General features: G+C 39.7%; 1 protein-coding gene across 4 annotated transcripts in view; it reads left to right on the top strand.

Moving 5' to 3' along the window:
* EFL1 (elongation factor like GTPase 1) overlaps nt 1-20416 on the top strand; it is a 133124-nt gene that overhangs the window by 7727 nt on the left and 104981 nt on the right. For all 4 annotated transcript variants that reach the window (XR_003795911.1, XM_029237905.1, XM_029237907.1 and 1 more), the window contains 4 exons: nt 5978-6111; nt 7909-8046; nt 9659-9873; nt 19529-19652. Coding sequence is in view for 3 of the 4 variants with exons in the window: in XM_029237905.1 (XP_029093738.1) it covers nt 5978-6111; nt 7909-8046; nt 9659-9873; nt 19529-19652 (611 nt within the window). In the remaining variant the exon portion in view is untranslated. The remainder of the gene's footprint in view (nt 1-5977; nt 6112-7908; nt 8047-9658; nt 9874-19528; nt 19653-20416) is intronic.

The raw sequence follows: 20416 nt of genomic DNA, 5'->3' as shown, positions 1-20416 counted from the left end.
GATCAGTGGTGATTGGAGTGGAGCCATGAAGTATTCAACATGTTTCTTTGTGACCGTGATGGCCTAGAAGGGGCTGTGGGTTAAGCAGTCACCACACTTGACAGTTAGAGCCTTGCTTTCCATATCTGCAAAATGGGGATGGAAGTTGGGGATGTTGACTGAGACATGTTCTCAAAACATCCAAGAGATGGGATACATTCTCATCCTTATCTCAGCGTTGACTCTCTGGAATGGGGCATTTCCTGCTGTGAAGGTGGGACAGCCTGAAGGGGGTCTCCCTTCTGGAGGAGGGAAACGTGATGGTTGAAGAAACTCCACAGGTGATTTTTGTGTTTACCACTTCTTCCCCTCCTTCCCATGCCCCTTCCAAATGCCCTGTTAGTTGAGGATCTCTGTACTAAATGTTAATGAAGTGCTTTCTTGTTTTGACTCTTAATGTAACCAGCTTTCAAAAATTTTTTCAAATCCTCACATGGATTGAAAGATAGGGTATTTTTCTAGTTTAAGGTAAACAAATAAGCTTACCCAAACTATGCATATCACAGATAGAATGTTGAAAAACATCAAGGTGATACTCTTATCTTAGCATTTTCCAGGGCCCCAGTTCTCCCTTGAGAAAATGGAGCCTCTCTTATCTTTCCATTTGTGACTAAAATTTGGAACAAATGTTGGGACCATATTGTTAAATCTTGTTATTTTCCTATTTCTTAGCCACCTCTCTTTGTGCCCTTCCCACAAGGATACTATACATTTATCTGGTCATTTCAAGAGTTAGGAAATAATCCCAATCCCAATATACATTCTATAAAAAATCCTAAGAGGATGTAATACCTTTGAATCCTTTAGCCTAGGATGCAACTATAGATGAGAGAAATGTATTCAGATGGATTAAATACTTAGAAATTCCTGGACTGTTGTTGTCAGAAGGCCTGTTGTTGTCATTTCTACCTACTCTTTATACCTGTGAGCAAATATTGCTCTTGCAGAACTTCTGAAATGAAGTTTTCATTCTAACTCGTCTTTTTAAAATTTATAAATAAATTTATAAGTTTATATGTATTATAGAAAATTCAGTATGTTGTAGAATATACATGAGAACTCAAGACTGAAATACAAATTACTTCTGGTTTACCACCAGTTCTTTTATACTTTCAGTTTTTACATTTAATCCTACCATAATTGTACACGTGTATGTGTATACATGCAAGCTGTGAGGTAGATGTCTAACTTAAATTTCCCCCCAAAGAGTTAACTACTTATTCCAACACCAGTCTAATTTGATTATTAAGTACTATATTATTAGTTCTTGATGCGGTGCTGGTGTCAACAGCTCTGCATGAATGAGGCGGCCTGGGTGGGACTGTTATGAGCTAAAGAGCAGACTCTGCCCACCCATGAAACACCCCCCACTACCTGGCTGGGGGCTAGTGCTAGTCAGCTGCAGCTGACTGATGCCCTGTATTTTTCTGTTTTGTTTTTTTTATCAAGAAAAGTTGGCATCAAGATTTTTGGTAAAATCCTCCAATTTTTAAAATACTGGCAACTTACTAAAAATTTGTAAAGCACTATGTAGAACAAATTGCAGTGGGCTTTAACGTACAGGCTTTCAGTTTGTACTTCAGGCATATGTGCTAGCTAGCTAACAACCTGGTTGAGTATCCAGTGGGATACTCAGTATTTACCCAGGTGGCAGCCACACTGTAGCTTGGATGTACTCCAGATGTGGAGACCAAGGATATGGCGGGGCTTTCTGCAAAGAGATCCCTGTGCAGGTTCACCTCTTTGTAAACACCTCCATAGGGGTTTGTGGTTGTGGGCAAGTGGAGAGTTTACACACATGTTGGTTTCAACATGTATCAGTCACTTCCCTTCCCTTCCAGATATGTGAACGTTAACCCGAGGTTCTGATTTCTGTCCTCTTCCTTTGGGACCAGGGCTGGGAGGGAAGGGTTCCATTGTCCTTGTTTGACTAAAGATCAGATTATTTCCTCTTAACATAATGAATGCTTTACTTTGTGAAGCATTCAGTTGATGCCAGATCTAAGAAAATGGGTGCACGATAGTTGGATTCTGAACTAGGTGTTTCATATGCGTGATTTTGTTTAATCCTCAGAGCAATCCTGTGAGATGGATGTTATCCTCATTTTACATGTGTGCAAAATGGAGTTCACAGGGGTTAAGAAACTCCCCTGAAGACAGAGTAGTTAGCATGTGGTAGTAGTCCTGGGAGCCAAGTAATTACGTTTGCAGACTCCTCGTTTGCACCAGGAGTCTTTGGAAATCAGTCAGTCCTGGCCACGGCTGATTCCCCCTGAAGCGTAAGTGTCTCCTGTCCACCAGGGATTGCTGCGACTACTTACAGACATCTTCTTGTGGCCACCATTACCTGCATCCCTGTTGTCTTTGGTCACCGCCCAAGATGGAAGTCCTGTGATCTGGCCTCTCAGCAATCTCTTCCCCATGTTTCTCTGTGCTTCTAATACCTCCTCTGCCCTCAACCTCTCACTGTTCCCTTCCTTCTCAAAACTTTCTCTGAAAACATCCCAAGGTAAAGAAATAACCCCTGTATCCGCAACATCTTTTGTTGCTATTCCCCCCTCCTCCTGCTGGCTGTTTTCTGAGGACACTGCTTTTCTTGTCCTTCTTTCAAGTGAGCGCTGCTCATTCTTTCATGCTCCATCTGTCTCTGGGTTAGGACATGGGATTGCTGTTCCCCTTGTTCACTAGTTCTGGTTCAAAGCTTAATTCTTCCACCCTTGCTTTAAAACTCCATCTCCTTTGAGACTCTTACTGTCCATCCAGTTATTTTTGACCCTTTCTTACCACTGTCACCTCCCGGTTACAGTCCTCAGTCCCTGTTCATTAATGACTTTGCACCTGGCTCATTGTTTTCCTTTTTGCCCAAATCCACCAAGGTAGCTTTTACCGCTTCTGAAAATGACCTCTCCAGCGGCATGGCTTCATCAGTAGTGACGTGTAGATCTCCACTTCACCCTCCCTCTGGTGTGGCTACTTGCTGGATTTTAGCATCATCCAGAACTATTCATCTTTGACATTTGAAATTCAAATACTCCCTTCTCCACCATGTTTAGTCTTCCCAGCTCTCTTGCCTGTGTAGCGAGGTCCCCGTTCTTGGATTTCAGAAAGCCCTTCAGTCTCTTGAGCCTCATCACTGTCCGTCATTTACTTCCCGCCTCATACAACCCAGATTTGTCTTTTTGCTGACAGTCTTGCCAAGGTCCTCAGGTTGCTTTCTTCGCCTTCTGTCCTCCCAGTAAAACTGTAACCCTTGATAGAGCCAACTCTCTACATTTTTTTCTCCTTATACTTGGGCTGGGTTCTCGGCTGGTCCTTGGGCTGCTGGCAGACTTCCACTATGTTGTCTGTCAGGCCTTGCTCATTCTCTCCAACAGCTCTCTTAAACCGTCTAGTCTCTTCCAGTCTACCTCTCGGTCCCTCTCCCACAATCTCAGCAGACATTTTTATGTTCTGTTTCACAGAAAATGGGAGAATTCTCTGTTTGCCACTGCCCCTCAAAATGTAACATTATTAGTATCTTTGCTTGCCTCCTGTCACTGTGAAAGACTTGTGCTCTGTACTTATCTCCTTTGTCCTGGTGCCTAACTGTCAGCTTTTAAGCATGCTCACGTCTCTCATCTCAAGTGTGTGTGTGTGTGTGTGTGTGTCTCTCTCTCTCTGTGTCACTCTGAGTGTTAGTCAAAGGTGCACTGCTGTTACCGTATTGCTCTGACATTAGGCCCCATGCCTTATGGTAATGGCACATATTAGCCATGTGAAATTGAATGAAAGATAGTTGGTCCTTGATCTCTAACTTTCTCTCCAGGGTGATGTGAACATAGAGAAGTTCCGAGTAGGTTGCAGCGGTTTAGAACCCTTATATTGGTTCCAGGAAGTGAACATCAGTCTTTTTTCACTCCAAGGTTTCTTATTCTGGTTCTTAGCCAAATGAACAAACAAGTGTTTCCTCAGCTGCAAAGTGTAGAGGCATCTGTGACCTTCATAGGAAGTGACTAAGTGGTAGATAGACCCGGGTGTGTTTCTGTCTTGCAACTGCTTTTGTGACCTTGGGTAAATCTCTTCCCTTTTGGGGGCTTTAGCATGTTTATGAAATGAAGGGTTGGGCTGCAAAAATGCTGAATGATTTCAGGAATCTCGTAACTTTGGTTTTATGTGATGGGAGTGGATAGAACTCTGAGCCTTTGTAGCACTGCTCACTTTTCTCTGGTTTATTTGGTTGGGACCCTGGTGCTTATCCTGCAGGGTAGCTGTGAGACTGGTGCTGTGAGACCTGACAGTAAAAGACTCGATTAAGGAGGCACACGGGGCCGTTGTTCCAGGACACTGGTTCTTTGACTTTGTTTAGAGATGTCCACAGTCCTCTCTGGTTGGAGTCTTCCCTGGTGGGTGCATCAGAGCCAGAATTCCTTACAAAGCCATTTGCATGAAAAGAGGAAGCAGGGGAAGGAGTGGTATTGAAGAAGGCAGTCTTGCTGATTGATGGCAGTCTTTCCCACTGAGCCCATTGCATTTTGGAATCCTTAACCTACTGTTCAGAAATTCACTACTAGTGGAATCTTGGCATGTGAGATTAAATATATGCCATCTTGAGGATAGTGGGTAAAAGTATGACTTTGGAGGCAGATGGGTTTGAACTTTCACTCTACCATTTTTTGACCTTAGGCAATTTACCTTAGAGTTGGATTCTAGCTGGATATTCCTCAGAAAGATATTTTACTTTTCCGTGCCCTAGTTTCCTGCTCTGTAAACTTGGCCTAATGGTAGTAACTACTGCAAGGGTTGTTGTAAGTAAACATTAGATAATGTCTATAAAACGTTTAGAACTGTGCCAGATAGTGCCCGGATAGGCACTTTACAAATGTGAGCTCTGGCTGTTGTTTTATCATTATCAGTGTCACACAGGGCACTAATCAGACCATCAAGTTGTTAACCTCACACTTGGGGAATTCCTTTAAATGGGCCCATAAGTTATACCATTCAGCCCTGTAGTAGTTCTGGAGCACACAAAAGTTGAAAAACACTGAGTTAAGAGGAGGAGCAAAAGTAAAGTATAGGTATATTCAGGTGTTTGATCATTTAAGTAATTATTATGCCATTAAAAGAGAATTGTATCAAATTTAGCAGTGAATGGGGAATGAGTGTAGAATTCTAATGAACTACTGGTTTTCTGGCTGGTTTACTTAATTATACTTTATTGATAATATGATGTCTCTGTAACCTAGGGTGGCCAGTGGTTCTGGTTTTCCTGGGACTGACTTAGGGCTTAGTGGGACGTGGGACTGACGTTGGCGTTTGCTGGGATGTGAGACCTTCAGTGCTAAAACAGGACACATAGGCATGAGTCATGCTCTGAGCTTACAACTTTGTTGTGAGGATTAAAGAATACAGTATATCAAATGTGAAAGCACATAGCACACTGCTTGGCACACAGTAGGTGCTCTTTAAATTTGTGACTTAGAATTGACTGTAAGTCTTGCTGCGCATATTCACGCACTGCTCTTTGAGAAGTTGTAGGGAAGTTGTTGGCCACCTGCTTTGTGTCTTTTCCATTAATTTCTTGTAGTCCCAATTCCCTCATCTGCACAGTGAGTAGAGGAATGTTTATGTTGTATGGATATTTTAAGGGCGGAATCATGTGTGATTAGCACAAGTGTTTAGCACAGTGCCTGGCTCACAGTAGCTCTTGATAAGTGGTTATTAGATTATTAGAATAATAAAATCCTTTAACCTTTTATACCAATGCTATTTGGAATCGGTAGTTCCATTGTTGGGAATTCGTAAAATGGAATGGTGGCTGTTGATTGAGCTACCATTTTAGCTTTTGTCTTCTTTAGCTTTATTCAGTCATTTCTTAGAAGCTCTCTTACTCTGGGTTGCCTGAGGAAGAGTACTGTATACCTGCACAACTGAAAATATGTGTCTTCCAATTTCATTTCAGGTGAGGAGGAGTACCTGATTAATCTGATAGACTCTCCAGGACATGTGGATTTCTCCTCAGAAGTATCGACGGCTATTCGCATTTGTGACGGGTGCATCATTGTAGTGGATGCTGTGGAAGGGGTCTGTCCACAGGTAGTGGATTGTAACATGGAAATATTTAACTGGTTAAAGAAGGTGGGAGGAGAGAAGAGGAACTGACTGCCGATGACTCTGTGACACTTGAGACTTTTCACTGACCATCAAAAAGCTGGTTTTACATTTCACGTTTGGTAGTGTTCTGGTCTGTGATGGAGTTAAATCCCCCAAGTTTTGAAGGGATAGTAGAGAGAATGACTTTGAGGTGCCTTGATGTGTCTGTCATGTCCTCTTGGAGAGGGACTCAGCAAAAATGGGAGAGGTGTTTAGGAGGATCTGGAGGTTTCACTCCAGTGGAAAAGGTTCTGAACTGTGAGAGGTAATTGATAGCAAGATACTGAGTCTCTTCTGTTGGTTTGTCAGTCTGTTCCCCTCCCCCCCTACACACGCTGTCTCTCTGCCTTCCTCCTCCCCACTCTTACTCTTCCAGATCCTTAACCGAGACTTTCTTCTCTTTCCCACCAAAGTTCAAAAAGTTCACCCCTAAGGCCAGAGTGAACATGTAACTCCGGTCGACGTGAAACTCAGAGTGGCTTTCTAAATTCAGTTTTTAAAATAATTTTTCTTGGAAACCTTATGTGTTATCTTTAAAAATGTTGTCACCTTTGTGTCCTAGTTCTTAAATGCCCTTATTTGTTTTAATGTTTTTTAAAAAGAATAAGGAACGGTTTAAATTGCAGGCATACCTCTGAGATATTGCAGGTTTGGTTCTGAGCCAGTGCAGTAAAATGAATATCGCAGTAAAGCGAGTCACATGAATTTTTTTTGGTTTCCCAGTGCATATAAAAGTTATGTTTACAGTATACTGAAGTCTCTTAAGTATGCAATAGCATTATGTCTAAAAAACAAATGTATGTACCTTAATTAAAAAAATACTCTATTGCTAAAAAATGCTAACCATTTCTGAGCCTTCACTGAGTTGTAATGGTAACATCAAAGTTCACTGATCACAGATCACCACAACAAATAGATGAAAAATGTAAAATATTGTGAGAATTCCCAAAATGTGACATAGTGACATGAAGTGAGCAAATGCTGTTGGAAAAATGGTGCTAATAAACTTGCTTGACGCAGGGTACAAACCTTCAGTTTGTAAAAAATGCAACGTCTGTGAAGCACAATAAAGCAAAAGCACAATGAAATGAGGTTTTCTTGTAGAAATGGAGAAAATTTGATAATTCCAAGAAGATATGCTGTAATTATTCTGTAACTTCCCGTCTGATTGCCTGTAAGGGCCCAGGTCCCCCAACTGGAGAAGCACAGCCTTAGTCTTTGTAGTGTCTTAGGTGTCCTGACAAGACGAGTAAAATGAACAGACCTGACTTTAGCAGAATAGTGGTTAATGCTGAGAGGTTGTTTATGCTCAGGAAGGTGTACACAGGGGACTTCTGGGGGAATGTTCTGTTGCTCGACCTGTGTGTTGGCAACATGAGTGTCTGTTTTCTGATTATTTACTGAATAAAATTCGGTAAATTGTGTGTGTTGTGTGTGTGTGTGTGTGTGTGTGTGTGTGTGTATAATTCCACGAAACTGTTCACTGTCTTTTACATAATTTTATTTATCCTTCTTAAATAAATTGACAGTCCCATAAAGGCAAGGACAGTTTCTTGTCTGTAGTTCTATGGTTCTGTGTTATATACTTTGTGAATGTCTGGTAAACACCTGTGTCTGACTGGCATGGTCTGAGTTGTGATCAGGGAGTATGGAAATGAGCTGCTTATTAATCAGAATTTTCTAATGTGCTTTACTTATTTCAAGTCATAAGCTTTACATTTTCCTTTCTTTTTTAATCAGACACAGGCAGTTCTGCGACAAGCCTGGCTCGAAAACATCCGTCCAGTTTTAGTGATTAATAAGATAGATCGCTTGATAGTGGAACTGAAATTCACCCCACAGGAGGCCTATTCTCACCTCAAGAATATTTTAGAACAGGTATTTTATCCTTTACTTCGGTATTTGAAAAATTGTGGCTCAAAGAAGATTTGTAAGGAAGTTGCTGAGTTGAGCATGAGGCATTGCTACAGAAAATTCACTTACTTAGATTCACATGTGTCAGAGTCATCGTACCAGAAGAGAGGCAATAGAACAAGTGTCATCTTAGGAGCCCCCTCCATCTCCTGGAAGCATCCTTGAATATAAAGCTTAGATAATAGGTTTCAATGTTCTCTTGTTTAAAATCCTGTAGTTTGGTTTCACAATGAAGCAATATTAGGAGACTCTTTGGTTTTTTTTATTACTTGTCTTTAGATGAAATTTTACCAAAGCATTCATTCGTTTATTCAGCAAACATTAACATAGCTATATGTTGAATAAATGAGTTCTTGGATGTTCACTTTGTGCTAAGGATTATGACTGTAAAGACAGGTCAGAGTCCCTATTTTCAAAGCTCTCACAGTGTGGTAGGGGAGACAGACAATTAAAAGAGATATTTGGAGAACAATGAGATAACCCCTGGATGTGATTTGAGAGCATAAATGAGGGCTGCTTCACCCAGATTGGGTCAAGAGGAAAGGGAGAGTTAGGAAAAGTCTCACAAAAGAGGCCTTGAGATGGAAGAGAGGTAGCGTTTGCCAGGTATAGACTTATGGTAAAGTTCTTCAAGAGAGAAGGAATGAGATATACAAAGTTATAAAGGAAAAAAAGCACAGTACAATGTTTCATTAAAAGAACTGCAAATTATTTGTTATAGCTGAAGAATTAGATCCTGTTAAGTAGTGATAAGAGGCGGGAGTAGAAAGGAGTGTAGGGTTTAGATTATGGTGAACCTTGTATGCCATGCATGGAGGTTTGAAATGTCTTCTTCAAGACGGTGGAGTACCATTGATGTGACCAACTTGAGAATATTTATTTGCTAAAGAAAGGAAGTGATAAAGGTAGAGCAGTGAAAAAGAATGGATCAGTGGATCTAGTTCCCTGAAGAGATAGTCAGGGATGGGTACAGATGAAATACTCCCACCGTGCAGCGGAAGGAGAAGGGCCAGTGGTAATTGTAGATATAGATGGACCTATAGGTTGAATTATTGCGAGCTTGCAGGATTTCTGAATAATAGGTTCCATTTTCTCTTGGAGGTAGGAAATAAGATTACCTACTTGAGAGTGAAAATAGTTGGGGGTTAGAGGTCAGGAAGAGGGCCTGAAGAGAGGGGCGAACAGTTCAAACATCTGCTGTGAGAAATGGTGAGGGAGTTGACTAAGGTTATAAACGAAGATTGTGGGGGTTGGAAACCACGAGTTCTAGTGACACCTGGCCCTGGTCCTGGAAAACAAGTTGAAGATACGACAGATTAGTGTCTGCTTTCAACTCTTGTGCACAAAAATGACCTTTCAAAAGCCTTCCAATTTAGCTTTGCTGGGTGTGGAAAGCATGGGTTGATGGCATATAAGTTAATGATTGCTATAAACGTCATCGCCATCCATGTGTGCTTAATATGAGCTCAAACTGTGACTTACGATTCTAGGCTTAGCAAGGCTTAGACAGTGTGTCTCCTGTCGTGGGTGTGCAAAGCATCTGAATGACATTCTGCCATTTTACCATCTCTCCTAGATTAATGCACTCACAGGAACTCTTTTTACTTCTAAAGTGCTAGAAGAAAGAGCAGAGAGAGAGACTGAATCCCAAGTGAATCCAAATTCTGAGCAAGGAGAGCAAGTGTATGACTGGAGCACTGGCTTGGAGGACACGGATGATTCTCACCTTTACTTCTCTCCAGACCAGGGAAATGTGGTATTTACAAGTGCAATAGATGGGTGGGGCTTTGGGTAAGTGTTTCCATGTAATTAAATCTCTTTGTGGATTTTATATGCAATTGTTTTTTGTTGTTGTTGGTTTCTTTTGGCGGTACGTGGGCCTCTCACTGTTGTGGCCTCTCCTGTTGCGGAGCACAGGCTCCGGACGCGCAGGCTCAGCGGCCATGGCTTACGGGCCCAGCCGCTCCGCGGCACGTGGGATCTTCCCAGACAGGGGCACGAACCCGCATCCCCTGTATTGGCAGGCAGACTCTCAACCACTGCGCCACCAGGGAAGCCCCTATCCAATTGATTTTTTAATTAAACTTTTTATTTTGAGATATTGTAGATTCACATGCAGTCGTAGGAAAGAATACAGAGAGTTCTCTTGTTCCTTTACCTTGTGTCCCTCCAAAGGTAACATCTTGCAGAACTGTAGTGTAATATCACAGCCAGGATATTAACACTGATATAATCCATCACCATGAAGAGCCTTCATGTTCCCCTAATATAGCCACACCCACTTCCCTCCCAGTTCCAACCCCTCCTTAATGACTAACTCTTCTCTATTTCTATAATTTGTCATTTCAAGAATGTTATAGAAATGTAATTGAATAATATGTAACCTTTTCTGGATTTGATTTTCAGAATAATTCTCTAGAGACATATCTAAGTTGTTGCGTGCATCACTGGTTGGTTCCTTTTTACTGCTTAGTACTATTCCATGTGTGTTTGTGCCACAGTTTGTTTGAGTGTTTACCCGTTGAAGAACATCTGGGTTTTTTCTAGTTTGGGGCTACTGTGAGTAAAGCTGCTGTAAGCATTCATCTGGAGGTTCTCATGTGAACACAAGTTTTCACTTCTCTGGGATGAATGCCTGGAAGTGCATTTGCTGAGTCGTAGGGTAGTTGTGTGTTTAGTTTTTAAAGAAACTGTCAAACTGGGGTACCATTGCATATTCCCGCCAGCAATGCATGGTGATCCAGCTTCTCCACATCTTCACCCTCATTTGGTATTGTTCCTATTTTTTTTTCTTTTGTCTTTTTTTAGCCATTCTGATAGGTGTGTACTGATATGTTATTATGGCCTTAATTCGCATTTTCCTAACAGCTTGTGATACTGAACATCTTTTCATGAGCTGATTTGCCATCTGTGTATCCTCTTGCGTGAAATGTCTTTTTTTTTTTTTTTGGTATGAGGGCCTCTCACTGCTGTGGCCCCCTCCTGTCGCGGAGCACAGGCTCCGGATGCGCAGGCCCAGCGGCCATGGCTCACGGGCCCAGCCGCTCCGCGGTACGTGGGATCCTCCCGGACCGGGGCACAAACCCACGTCCCCTGCATCGGCAGGCGGACTCTTAACCACTGCGCAACCAGGGAAGCCCTGAAATGTCTTTTTATGTCCTTTGCCCATTTTGTTTTTGTTCATGTATAATTGACATATTATATTGGTTTCAAGTGTACAACATTATCAATATTTGTATATTGTGAAATGATCGCTACAGTAAATCTAGTTAGTTTCTATCACTATACATAGTTACAAAATTTGTGTGTGTGTGTGATGAGGATTTTTAAGATTGACTCTTAAGAAATTTCAATTATACAATATAGTGTTATTAACTATACCATGCTATACATTACATCCCATGACTGATTTATTTTATAACTGGAAATTTGTACCTTTTGACCCCCTTCACCCACTTTGCCAACCCTCTACTCCCTGCCTCTTGCAACCACCAATCTGTTCTCTGTATCTGTGAGCTGCTTGTTTACTTGGTTTTGTTTTTTAAAGATCGTACATGTAAGTGAGATCATGCAGTATTTGTCCTTGTCTCTCTGTCTGACATATCTCATTTAGCCTAATGCCCTCGAAGTCCCTCCATGTTGTTGAAATGGCAAGTTTGCATTCTTTTTTATGGTTGAATAGTATTCCGTTTTGTGCATATATACTGCATCATCTTTATCCGTTCATGTATCAGTAGACACTTAGGTTGTTTCCATACCTTGGCTGTTGTAAATAATGCTGCAATGAAGGTGTTGTGCATATATCTTTTCAAGAGTTTGGGGGGTTTTTGCATAAATACCCAGAAGTGGACTTGCTGCATCAAATGGTAGTTGTATCTTTAATTTTTTGAGGAACCTCCATAATATTTTCCATAGTGGTTGTACCAATTTGCCTTCCTACTAACAGTGCACAAAGGGTTTCCTTTTGTCCACATCCTCACCAATACTTATTTCTTACCTTTTTTGGTAATAGCCATTCTAACAGGTGTAAGGTGATAGCTCATTGTCATTTGACTTACATTTTCATGATAGTGATGATCAATATTTAGTGATGTTGAGCATCTTTTCATATACCTGTTGGCTATCTGTAGGTCTTCTTTGGAAAAATGTCTGTTCATGTCTTCTGTCCTTTTTTTCAGTTGAATTGTTTGGGTTTGTTGCTATTGAGTTGTATGAGTATTTCGTATATTTTGGATATTAACCCCTTATCAGATATATAATTTGCAAATACTTTCTGTTATTCAGTAGGTTGCCTTTTCATTTTCTTGACTACCTGCTTCGTTGTATAGTCCTTTGCCCATTTTCTAATTTTTATTTATTTATGTTTTACTTTTGAGCTTTTAGAATTTTTTATATATTCTGGATATTAGTCCTTTGTCTCATACGTGTTTTATAACTATTTTCTTCCAGTCTAGAGTTTCGCTTTTCACCTTAATAAGTGTCTTTCACAGAGCAATTTTTTTAATTTGAGTAGAAGTCCAGTTTATCGATTTTTCCTTTTATGAATTATACTTTTGGCATTAAGAAGTCTGCCAGCCCTAGATCCTGAATATTTTCTCTCATGTTTTTTTCTGGAAGTTTTATAGTTTTCCTTCTTACATTTAAATCTGTGATTCATTTTGAGGTAAGTTTTTGTATAAGATGTGAAACTTGGGTCGAGGTTCATTTTGGGGGCTGTGGGTGTCCCAGTTACTTTGACACCATTTATTGAAAAGCCTATACCTGCTCTATTGAATGTTTTTGTACCTTTGTCCGAATCAGTTAGACATATTTATGTGGGTCTATTTCTGAGTATTATATTCTGTTTCATTGATCTATGTGTCTGTCTTTCCAGCAATACCACATGGCCCTGATTACTCTAAGTGTATAATAAGTTTTGAAATTGGGTGGATTATTTCCATCACATTCTTCTTTTTCAAAATGGTTTTAGCTGTTCAAGGGTCTGTGCCTTTCCATATACATTTTATAATAATCTTTGCCTATATCTGCAAAAAAAATTTTGCTAGGATTTTGGTGGAAAATGCATGGTACACTTGTATATTAATTTAAGGAGAATTGATGCCTCTACTATGTTGAATCATCTAATCCATGGAGGCTGTATGTTTCTCCATTTGTGCAGATTTTCTTTGATTTCTTTAATCAGCATTTTGTGGTTTTCAGCATTTAAGTCCTGTACATATTATATTAGGCTTGCACCTAATTTTTCTTTTTTTCTAGAAATTATAATGGTATTTTTTATTTTGGTGTTCACATCTTCATTTCTACTGTATTGAAATATAATTACTTGGTTTTTGTGTGTCGATCTTGTATACTGTCACCTTGCTACACCTATTCATTAGTTCTAAGAGTTTTTTGTAGATGCCTTGGGATTTTGTACAAGGTAGTCATGTCATCTGCAAATAAGGACTTTTATTTCTTCCTGTCCTGTGCCATTTTCCTTTCTTTTCTTGCCTTATTGCACTGGCAAGAACTTCCAGCACTGTTTGAATAAGTGGGGAAAGTAGACATACTTGCCTTGTTCCCCATCTTTCAGTCTTTCACCAAGAGGTATAATGTTAGTTCTAAGTTGTTTCTAAATGTTCTTTGTCAAGGTAAGATAGTTCCCCTGCACTCCTTTTTTTCTGAGTTATTACTATGGATTGGTGTCAGATTTTTTCAAATGCTTTTTCTGTATCAATTAATATAATCATATGATTTTTGTTCTTTATTAATATAGTAGATTACATTGATTTTTGAATATTCAGCAAGTTTTGCATCTCTTTGTAGATTTTATATACAATTAACTTTTTAAACCTTATTCTTTGAATAAATTCCAAATTCAGAAGGTACAAAAATGCGTACAATGAAAAGTCTCCCACACTATCCCTTAGCTTTTTAGTTCATTTCCCCACAGAAAACTAGTTCGTCCCAGCAGTTTCTTGTGTATCATCTGGAGGTTATTATGCATATATGAGCAAATACATTATCAACTTTTATTATCTACACTAGCAGAAGTTACTGTGGAAAGAAACTAACTATTGAGGGTGTGCGTATGCTAGGCGTTGAGCTAGTCACTTAAATTATTTTATTGAATTCTTAGAACACTCATTTTATTTTTTTCCAATTTTTTTAAATTAATTATTTTTGGCTGCATTGGGTGTTCATTGCTGTGTGCGGACTTTCTCTAGTTGCGGCGAGCAGGAGCTACTCCTCTATGGGGTGTGCAGGCTTCTTGTTGCAGTGGCTTCTCTAGTTGTGGAGCACAGGCTCTAGGCGCGTGGGCTTCAGTAGTTGTGGCATGTGGGCTCAGTAGTTGTGGCTCACAAGCTGTAGAGCACAGGCTCAGTAGTTGCGGCACGCAGGTTTAGTTGCTCTGCTCTGCGGCATGTGGGATCTTCCTGGACCCGTGTCCCCTGCATTGGCAGGTGGATTCTTAACCACTGCACCACCAGGGAAGTCCCAGAACAATCCTTTTAAATAGGTCTTAATATTTATTATTTAAGGTTCAAAGACATTGATTGATTTGTTAAACATCACTTAGCCACTGAGTGGCATAGCTGTTGTTAAGTTTAAAGTCTGCCTGGCACTGAAGTTCATGCTTTTTTACCATAGTGTTTTTATGGGATCTTCACTATGGAATATAGGGACCCTTGTTTTTTCTAATTGCCCCTTCTGGGTATGTACACACTCAGGCCAAGTAGTAGTGATATCAGTTTTGAATGTGCTAGGTAATTGATTACATTTCTAACCACAACCATCACTGACTTGTGAAATCAGAAAATTCAGCAGATTTTTACTTTGAGAAAAATGTCTTCAGCCTGGTTAAACAGTTGTGGGGATATAATGAAATTTACTTTAGTTGTAGGCTTAACCTTACATATAATTTGCAGGGATAATAGAACCAGAAATAATGCACCAGGTGAAACCACCCTTGGCTGTTCCTTGTCTTCCTTTTTACAGGAACTTGCCCTTCAACTTCCTTTTGACTGAACACATTTTGCCTTGGGCAGCATAATAAATTATAATACCATAATTTTTCTCTGCTAGTTTATAATAAATTATAGATACCTTGGTTTATTTGGTGCCTATAAAGGTTATACCAGACAAATAAATTCAGATAATGGATATATAGTGAAAATGGAAATTACAAACTTGAAAATTTGCACTTTTCATATGTAGTTGATGACTTACCATTGTCATCTTTCTGGGCCTTGTTTCCTCATCTGAAAAATAAGAATATAGGTCTAAGATAATTTCTAAGAATTTCTTTGAGCTAAAATAAAATATACAGTGATTCATTCAGTCATATAACAGGGTCAGACCTATTGATTTTTAATTTGTAAATTTTGCTAGTGAGCTACAATGTAAGGGGCTTGCCCTTTTCTTGTAATGATTTTCATAAAAAATTGAATGTTTTATGTGAATTTTAGTCTAAATCTCACAAATTAGGGAAAGTTTATTGTGGAAGAAGGAATGGGGAGAGACTTGAATGAACAGAATGAGGGTAACTTCTCACAACTTTGGGCATTTTTACGTACTTTCAGTCAATAAATGAATTCCCCTGTATTAGACAAAGTCATCTTTATGGATCTGCTAGTGCCTGTTCTCAACTAGTTGACATGTTAATTTATGGAAAAGGGTTGGTGGAAATGAAAGCACTGGAGACCCATTTCCTTCCAATTTTCCTCTAACATGTCAGTGAATGGGGAAAGTTGGCAACTTCAATAGGGAAAGTAGTCACAAAAAGTGGGAAATGAGTACATTTCAGAATTTAGCAGATGGTTCTATAAACTCTTATATAGTGGGACAGGATTAAGAAGTGTGACTAGTGGCTGTGTGGCCTAAATCTGTCCTGTTAATAGTTGTTACTCCAGGAGAATCTGCTCTGAAAAAGCAGAAACACATTGACTTGTGTGGGTGGCAGCAACAATCTAGTTCCTGATTAAGATAAATAGAGCTGAGGCCCCAACCCTACAAAACAGGGGCAGGAAAGAAAAGACAAGGAAAAGCCCTTCCTTATAGTTTTGTTTGTCTTTGTGCAGCAGTGTCTTAGAATCCTGCAATTAACATTAATCCATTGGGTACCTTGGACACAAAAGAGTATGTGGCCCAGAAATTTCATACTTGGCCAAACTGTCATTCAGGGCAAAAGGTTGATAGGTCAGTAGTCTTGGAAAACATGTTCTGCAAATCTCTTCTGAGAATCTTGTTTGAAGTTATTCGGTAGAGGAAATGAATTAAAATAGAATTCAGGAATGGAGAAGTTGTGCTAGAAACTGTCAGTATTTTAAAATTATAACTAATGACAGACACAGGAATAAAAGCACTAAGCAATAATCAAGAAAGGTTTGATGTTTATAAGCAACTTTTGTGGTAACTGGGGGATTGAAAAGAATGTAAAGGATGAAAAACAAGATTTTCAAAGATTTATGTGTCTCTATGTGTATGTATGTGTAAATAAATGATGGACTAGAAAAGGGTTTGAAGACAGTGGTCTAAGCAAATGGCCAATTTCTTACTATAATTTATGATTTTATAGTATGTTTCAGTGTTTGTGAAAATCTTTGTTTGCCACTTTTTGAGTTAAAAGCAAGACATATATCTGACACATTGTTGTAAAGGATAAAAGAAAACATAACGGACTGGGTAGCACAAATCAACAACAACAACAAAAAAATCCTAGAAGCACGAAGAGAAATCTACCTAATCAGAACAGTTATGACAGTAAATGTTTGAATCCCCTGTTGAGGAGATACTGTCTTTTATAAGAAGGAAATTTCCAGAGATTTGCTAAATAAAATAAACATAAAGCATAAGGGACTGAGGGTAAACACCAAAGCTTTGGTTCAATATGTCAAACAAATGTGAATAAAAAGAAAGTAGGCTTGGCGATCTTAATGATAAGCAGAGCAGAATTTATGGCAAATGTGGCATAAGGATCATTTTTATATGGGTAATTGGCACATTTCTGTAGTAAAGAGATTAATGATCATAACAGCAAAGTTCATGAGACAAAAATAGAAGTATAAGTAGAAATCCACAGTCATGTGGTTTGGGGGGATTGCATCATGTCACAGTTTAACATCAAATAGCAACAAACCATATGAATAGTATTATAATTAAAGTCCAGATTTGTTTTAAGTGTCAGTGAAGGATATATAAAAATTGATCCTATGTCAGGCCAACAAACAATTCAAGTTCAAGGAATATAAACTCTGTTGAAAGCTTATACAAATCACTCAGTCATTATCTCCAGCGCTAACCATCTAAGAATGGACCCAAGTTGCCAATATGATGATCAAAGTGTTGGCTGTATTTATTGAGGACCCAGAGAACATCAGTGTAAAGAACAGGGCTCCCTGATAGAGATAGGCTGGAGAATGTGCTTGGGACCTCAGGCCACAGTAGTTGCCTCCCATTGTCTCCCTCCTGTAGGTCCTGTAATGGATCTGCGAATCTGCATGGAGGATTGCAGCCTGTCTGGCAAGATCAGGTGTTGAGAGATGGCAAGCCCAGGGTGAGATAAGGGTCTGCTGACTTGCCTCTGGAAAGAAGGTTCTGTGCCTTGTTCTAGGTGTACTTAACTTCAGGAAGTCAAGGAGGAAGCTTGGCTCTTTTTACTGATCCCTGGAGTAGGGAGCAAGGCAGAGCTTGCTTTCTTTTTGAGGCATAGGAACTCTGCCCAATAAGTGTTGGCCATTGGCCTTCTTTTTGCTTGTTGAGTAGCCATTGAGGTGGGAGAGAGACCAAGAGTGCTCCTTTCAGCCCTCCAGAGTAGGAAAGCTATGTCTATGGAGTGAGGTAAAAATTGGTAAAGAAAAGATGGGTTCCCTCCAAAAAGACAAAAAAGATTATAATGATATAGTGATACTGGGCTTCCCTGGTGGCGCGGTGGTTGAGAGTCCTCCACCTGCCGGTGCAGGGGACACGGGATCGTGCCCCGGTCCGGGAAGATCCCACATGCCGCGGAGCAGCTAGGCCTGTGAGCCATGGCCGCTGAGCCTGCGCGTCCGGAGCCTGCACTCCGCAACGGGAGAGGCCACAACGGTGAGAGGCCCGCGTACCAAAAAAAAAAAAAAAAAAAAAAATATAGTGATACTAACATATATAAATAATGTATAAATTATATATTATATACATGTTATATATACAATTTATATATAAATTTTTATATAAGTATAAATAAAATAATAATAGAAACTAAAGTTTTAGAAAAGTAAAAAAAAAACTCTGCTAAATAAATAGCTGTTGGATCAAATGGGAAATAAAGCTTACCATAGTGAATTACTTTGGAAGTGATGGACCTTTGAGGCCATCTCTTTCAGAATGTTAGTAGCTTATAACTGTATGATGTGAATTTTGATTCCTGATGGGTGTTTTTCTCTCCCTTGGACCTCAGTGAGAGGGGGCAGTGGTTATTTATCTTCAGCAGTTTCTGTAGCATCTGTTTTTGCTTCTAAGCTGCTGCCTGATGCTCTTCATATTTCTGGTTCCAACCATAATTATTAACTTCCACTCCTGCAGCTTTTTATTGCTCCCACCAGGCTTCTATTATCATAAGAGAATATCAGCTAATTGGACTTGGTTGTAGTTAACCCCTGGATTCCACAGTTGTTGAATGACAGGTAAAGAATTGTCTAGAATCTGTTAACTTTGGATTCCTTCTGCATTGGAGAATATAGCAGGCGTCTTTTAAGTTGCTGGTACTTTGAGAGTTGGACTCAAAACTTAGATTATGTAGGACCATACTGTTCCCTGCAGAAAAGGTATTTTTTCTAGGTCCTTTACCCAGACACTGCAGATGCTGTAATATACAGCATCATTATTTGTCAGGTGACCGCTCTTGTGTGGCTGGGGTTTCCAGTAGAGCAGACCTGGTGCTAACTGGCTTCTCTAAGGGCTGGAGAGAGTTAAGTAAGTGTGTATCTGTCTGTTTCCTGTTTAATCCCGGATGCTAAAAAGCCTTTTTTTGGCAGGTTCTGGCTCTAGGGTTTGTTTTCTTTGTGAGCAATAGGTACCTATAGCAGTGAAGGGCTGAAACAAAGTTTATTGTTGGCGTGGCTGCAGTGGGCAGCTGGAGCCTCCATTTCCTTGGCCATTATTCCTCTTGTTTTACACATGCAGTATTAAAAAAGGGAGGTATGGCATGAATTCTAATTCATATGAATTTAGAGGAAGTTGGACAGGAAGCTGGGCTCTGGAATGAGACTGCTTGGGTTTGAATCCCAGCTTCACTTGTTACCTGTGTGATATCTCGTGCTTCATTATCCTTTTCTGTAAAATAGGGGAGATAATTAGTACTTACCTTGTAAGATAGTTGAAATGACATTTAAAGCACGTTGAACAGTACCTGGCACAGAAACACTCAAGTGTTAGCTGTACTCATTTATGTTGTTATTAATAACGTGAACACTTGCTTTTCTTTCAGAATTGAGCACTTTGCCAAAATCTACAGTCAAAAAACTGGCATCAAAAAGGAAGTTCTTTTGAAAACCTTGTGGGGAGATTATTATATAAATATGAAGGCTAAGAAGATTATGAAGGTTGATCAGGTAATGTGGCATATGTCCCTGTTGATTGTTGGTCCCATTGTTGCCCTATGAAAACCTGTACTGTAACATTCCTGTAATTTGGCCTTGGTTTATGGGAGTCAGTTTATGAGGGATTTTCTACTGTATATATTTGGCTAAAGTTCATGTGTCTTATATCCAAGTATTGCTTAAATAGAGTTCTTTAGGACTGCCTGGGTTTTTTTGTTTGTTTGTTTTTTCTTTTTAAGAGGAGCAAAAATCTCAGATCCTGTGCATGTGAACTTGAAGACACATATTTTGCATCAGGCATTTGTGTGTCCCCTTCATAAAGAGACATCTCTTTCAGACATCACTGTGTGGCCCACACTTTATCCCTAGTCTCAGCTGAGGCCTTCTCTCATTGAATGTCAGTCACCATGCTTTGCTGATGTGGAGAGGAAGGTGCTCCCTGGAGCACTTCATTCTATCGATTGAGGGGATGTAAGGCTGCTGAATCACATAGCCTCAGAGGATGCTTTTCTTGAAGATTTTTTTTTAAATGTAAAATTCAGGATTTTATAAATTCATTCTCATTGAAGAGCATGTATATTCCCTTAAGAAGGTATTTATAAGTATAAAGCTACAGGAAAGAAAAAATATCAGAAGCCAGCACTGCTAATGCTGTGGTTTTCATTTCTTTCATTCTTTCTGGATAGATACATACATCCCTCAGTTGAGATTTTGCTGTTTATATAATATAGCTGCTTTTCTGCTTGACATCATATTGTGAACATCTTCCGTTGCCA

The sequence above is a fragment of the Monodon monoceros genome, unplaced genomic scaffold (genome assembly GCF_005190385.1).
Source record: "Monodon monoceros isolate NGI ecotype Baffin Bay Population unplaced genomic scaffold, NGI_Narwhal_1 Super_Scaffold_21, whole genome shotgun sequence".
NCBI classification, from domain to species: domain Eukaryota; kingdom Metazoa; phylum Chordata; class Mammalia; order Artiodactyla; family Monodontidae; genus Monodon; species Monodon monoceros.
Note: the sequence above shows the minus strand (reverse complement) of the source record. Positions and strands in the feature narration are given on the sequence as shown.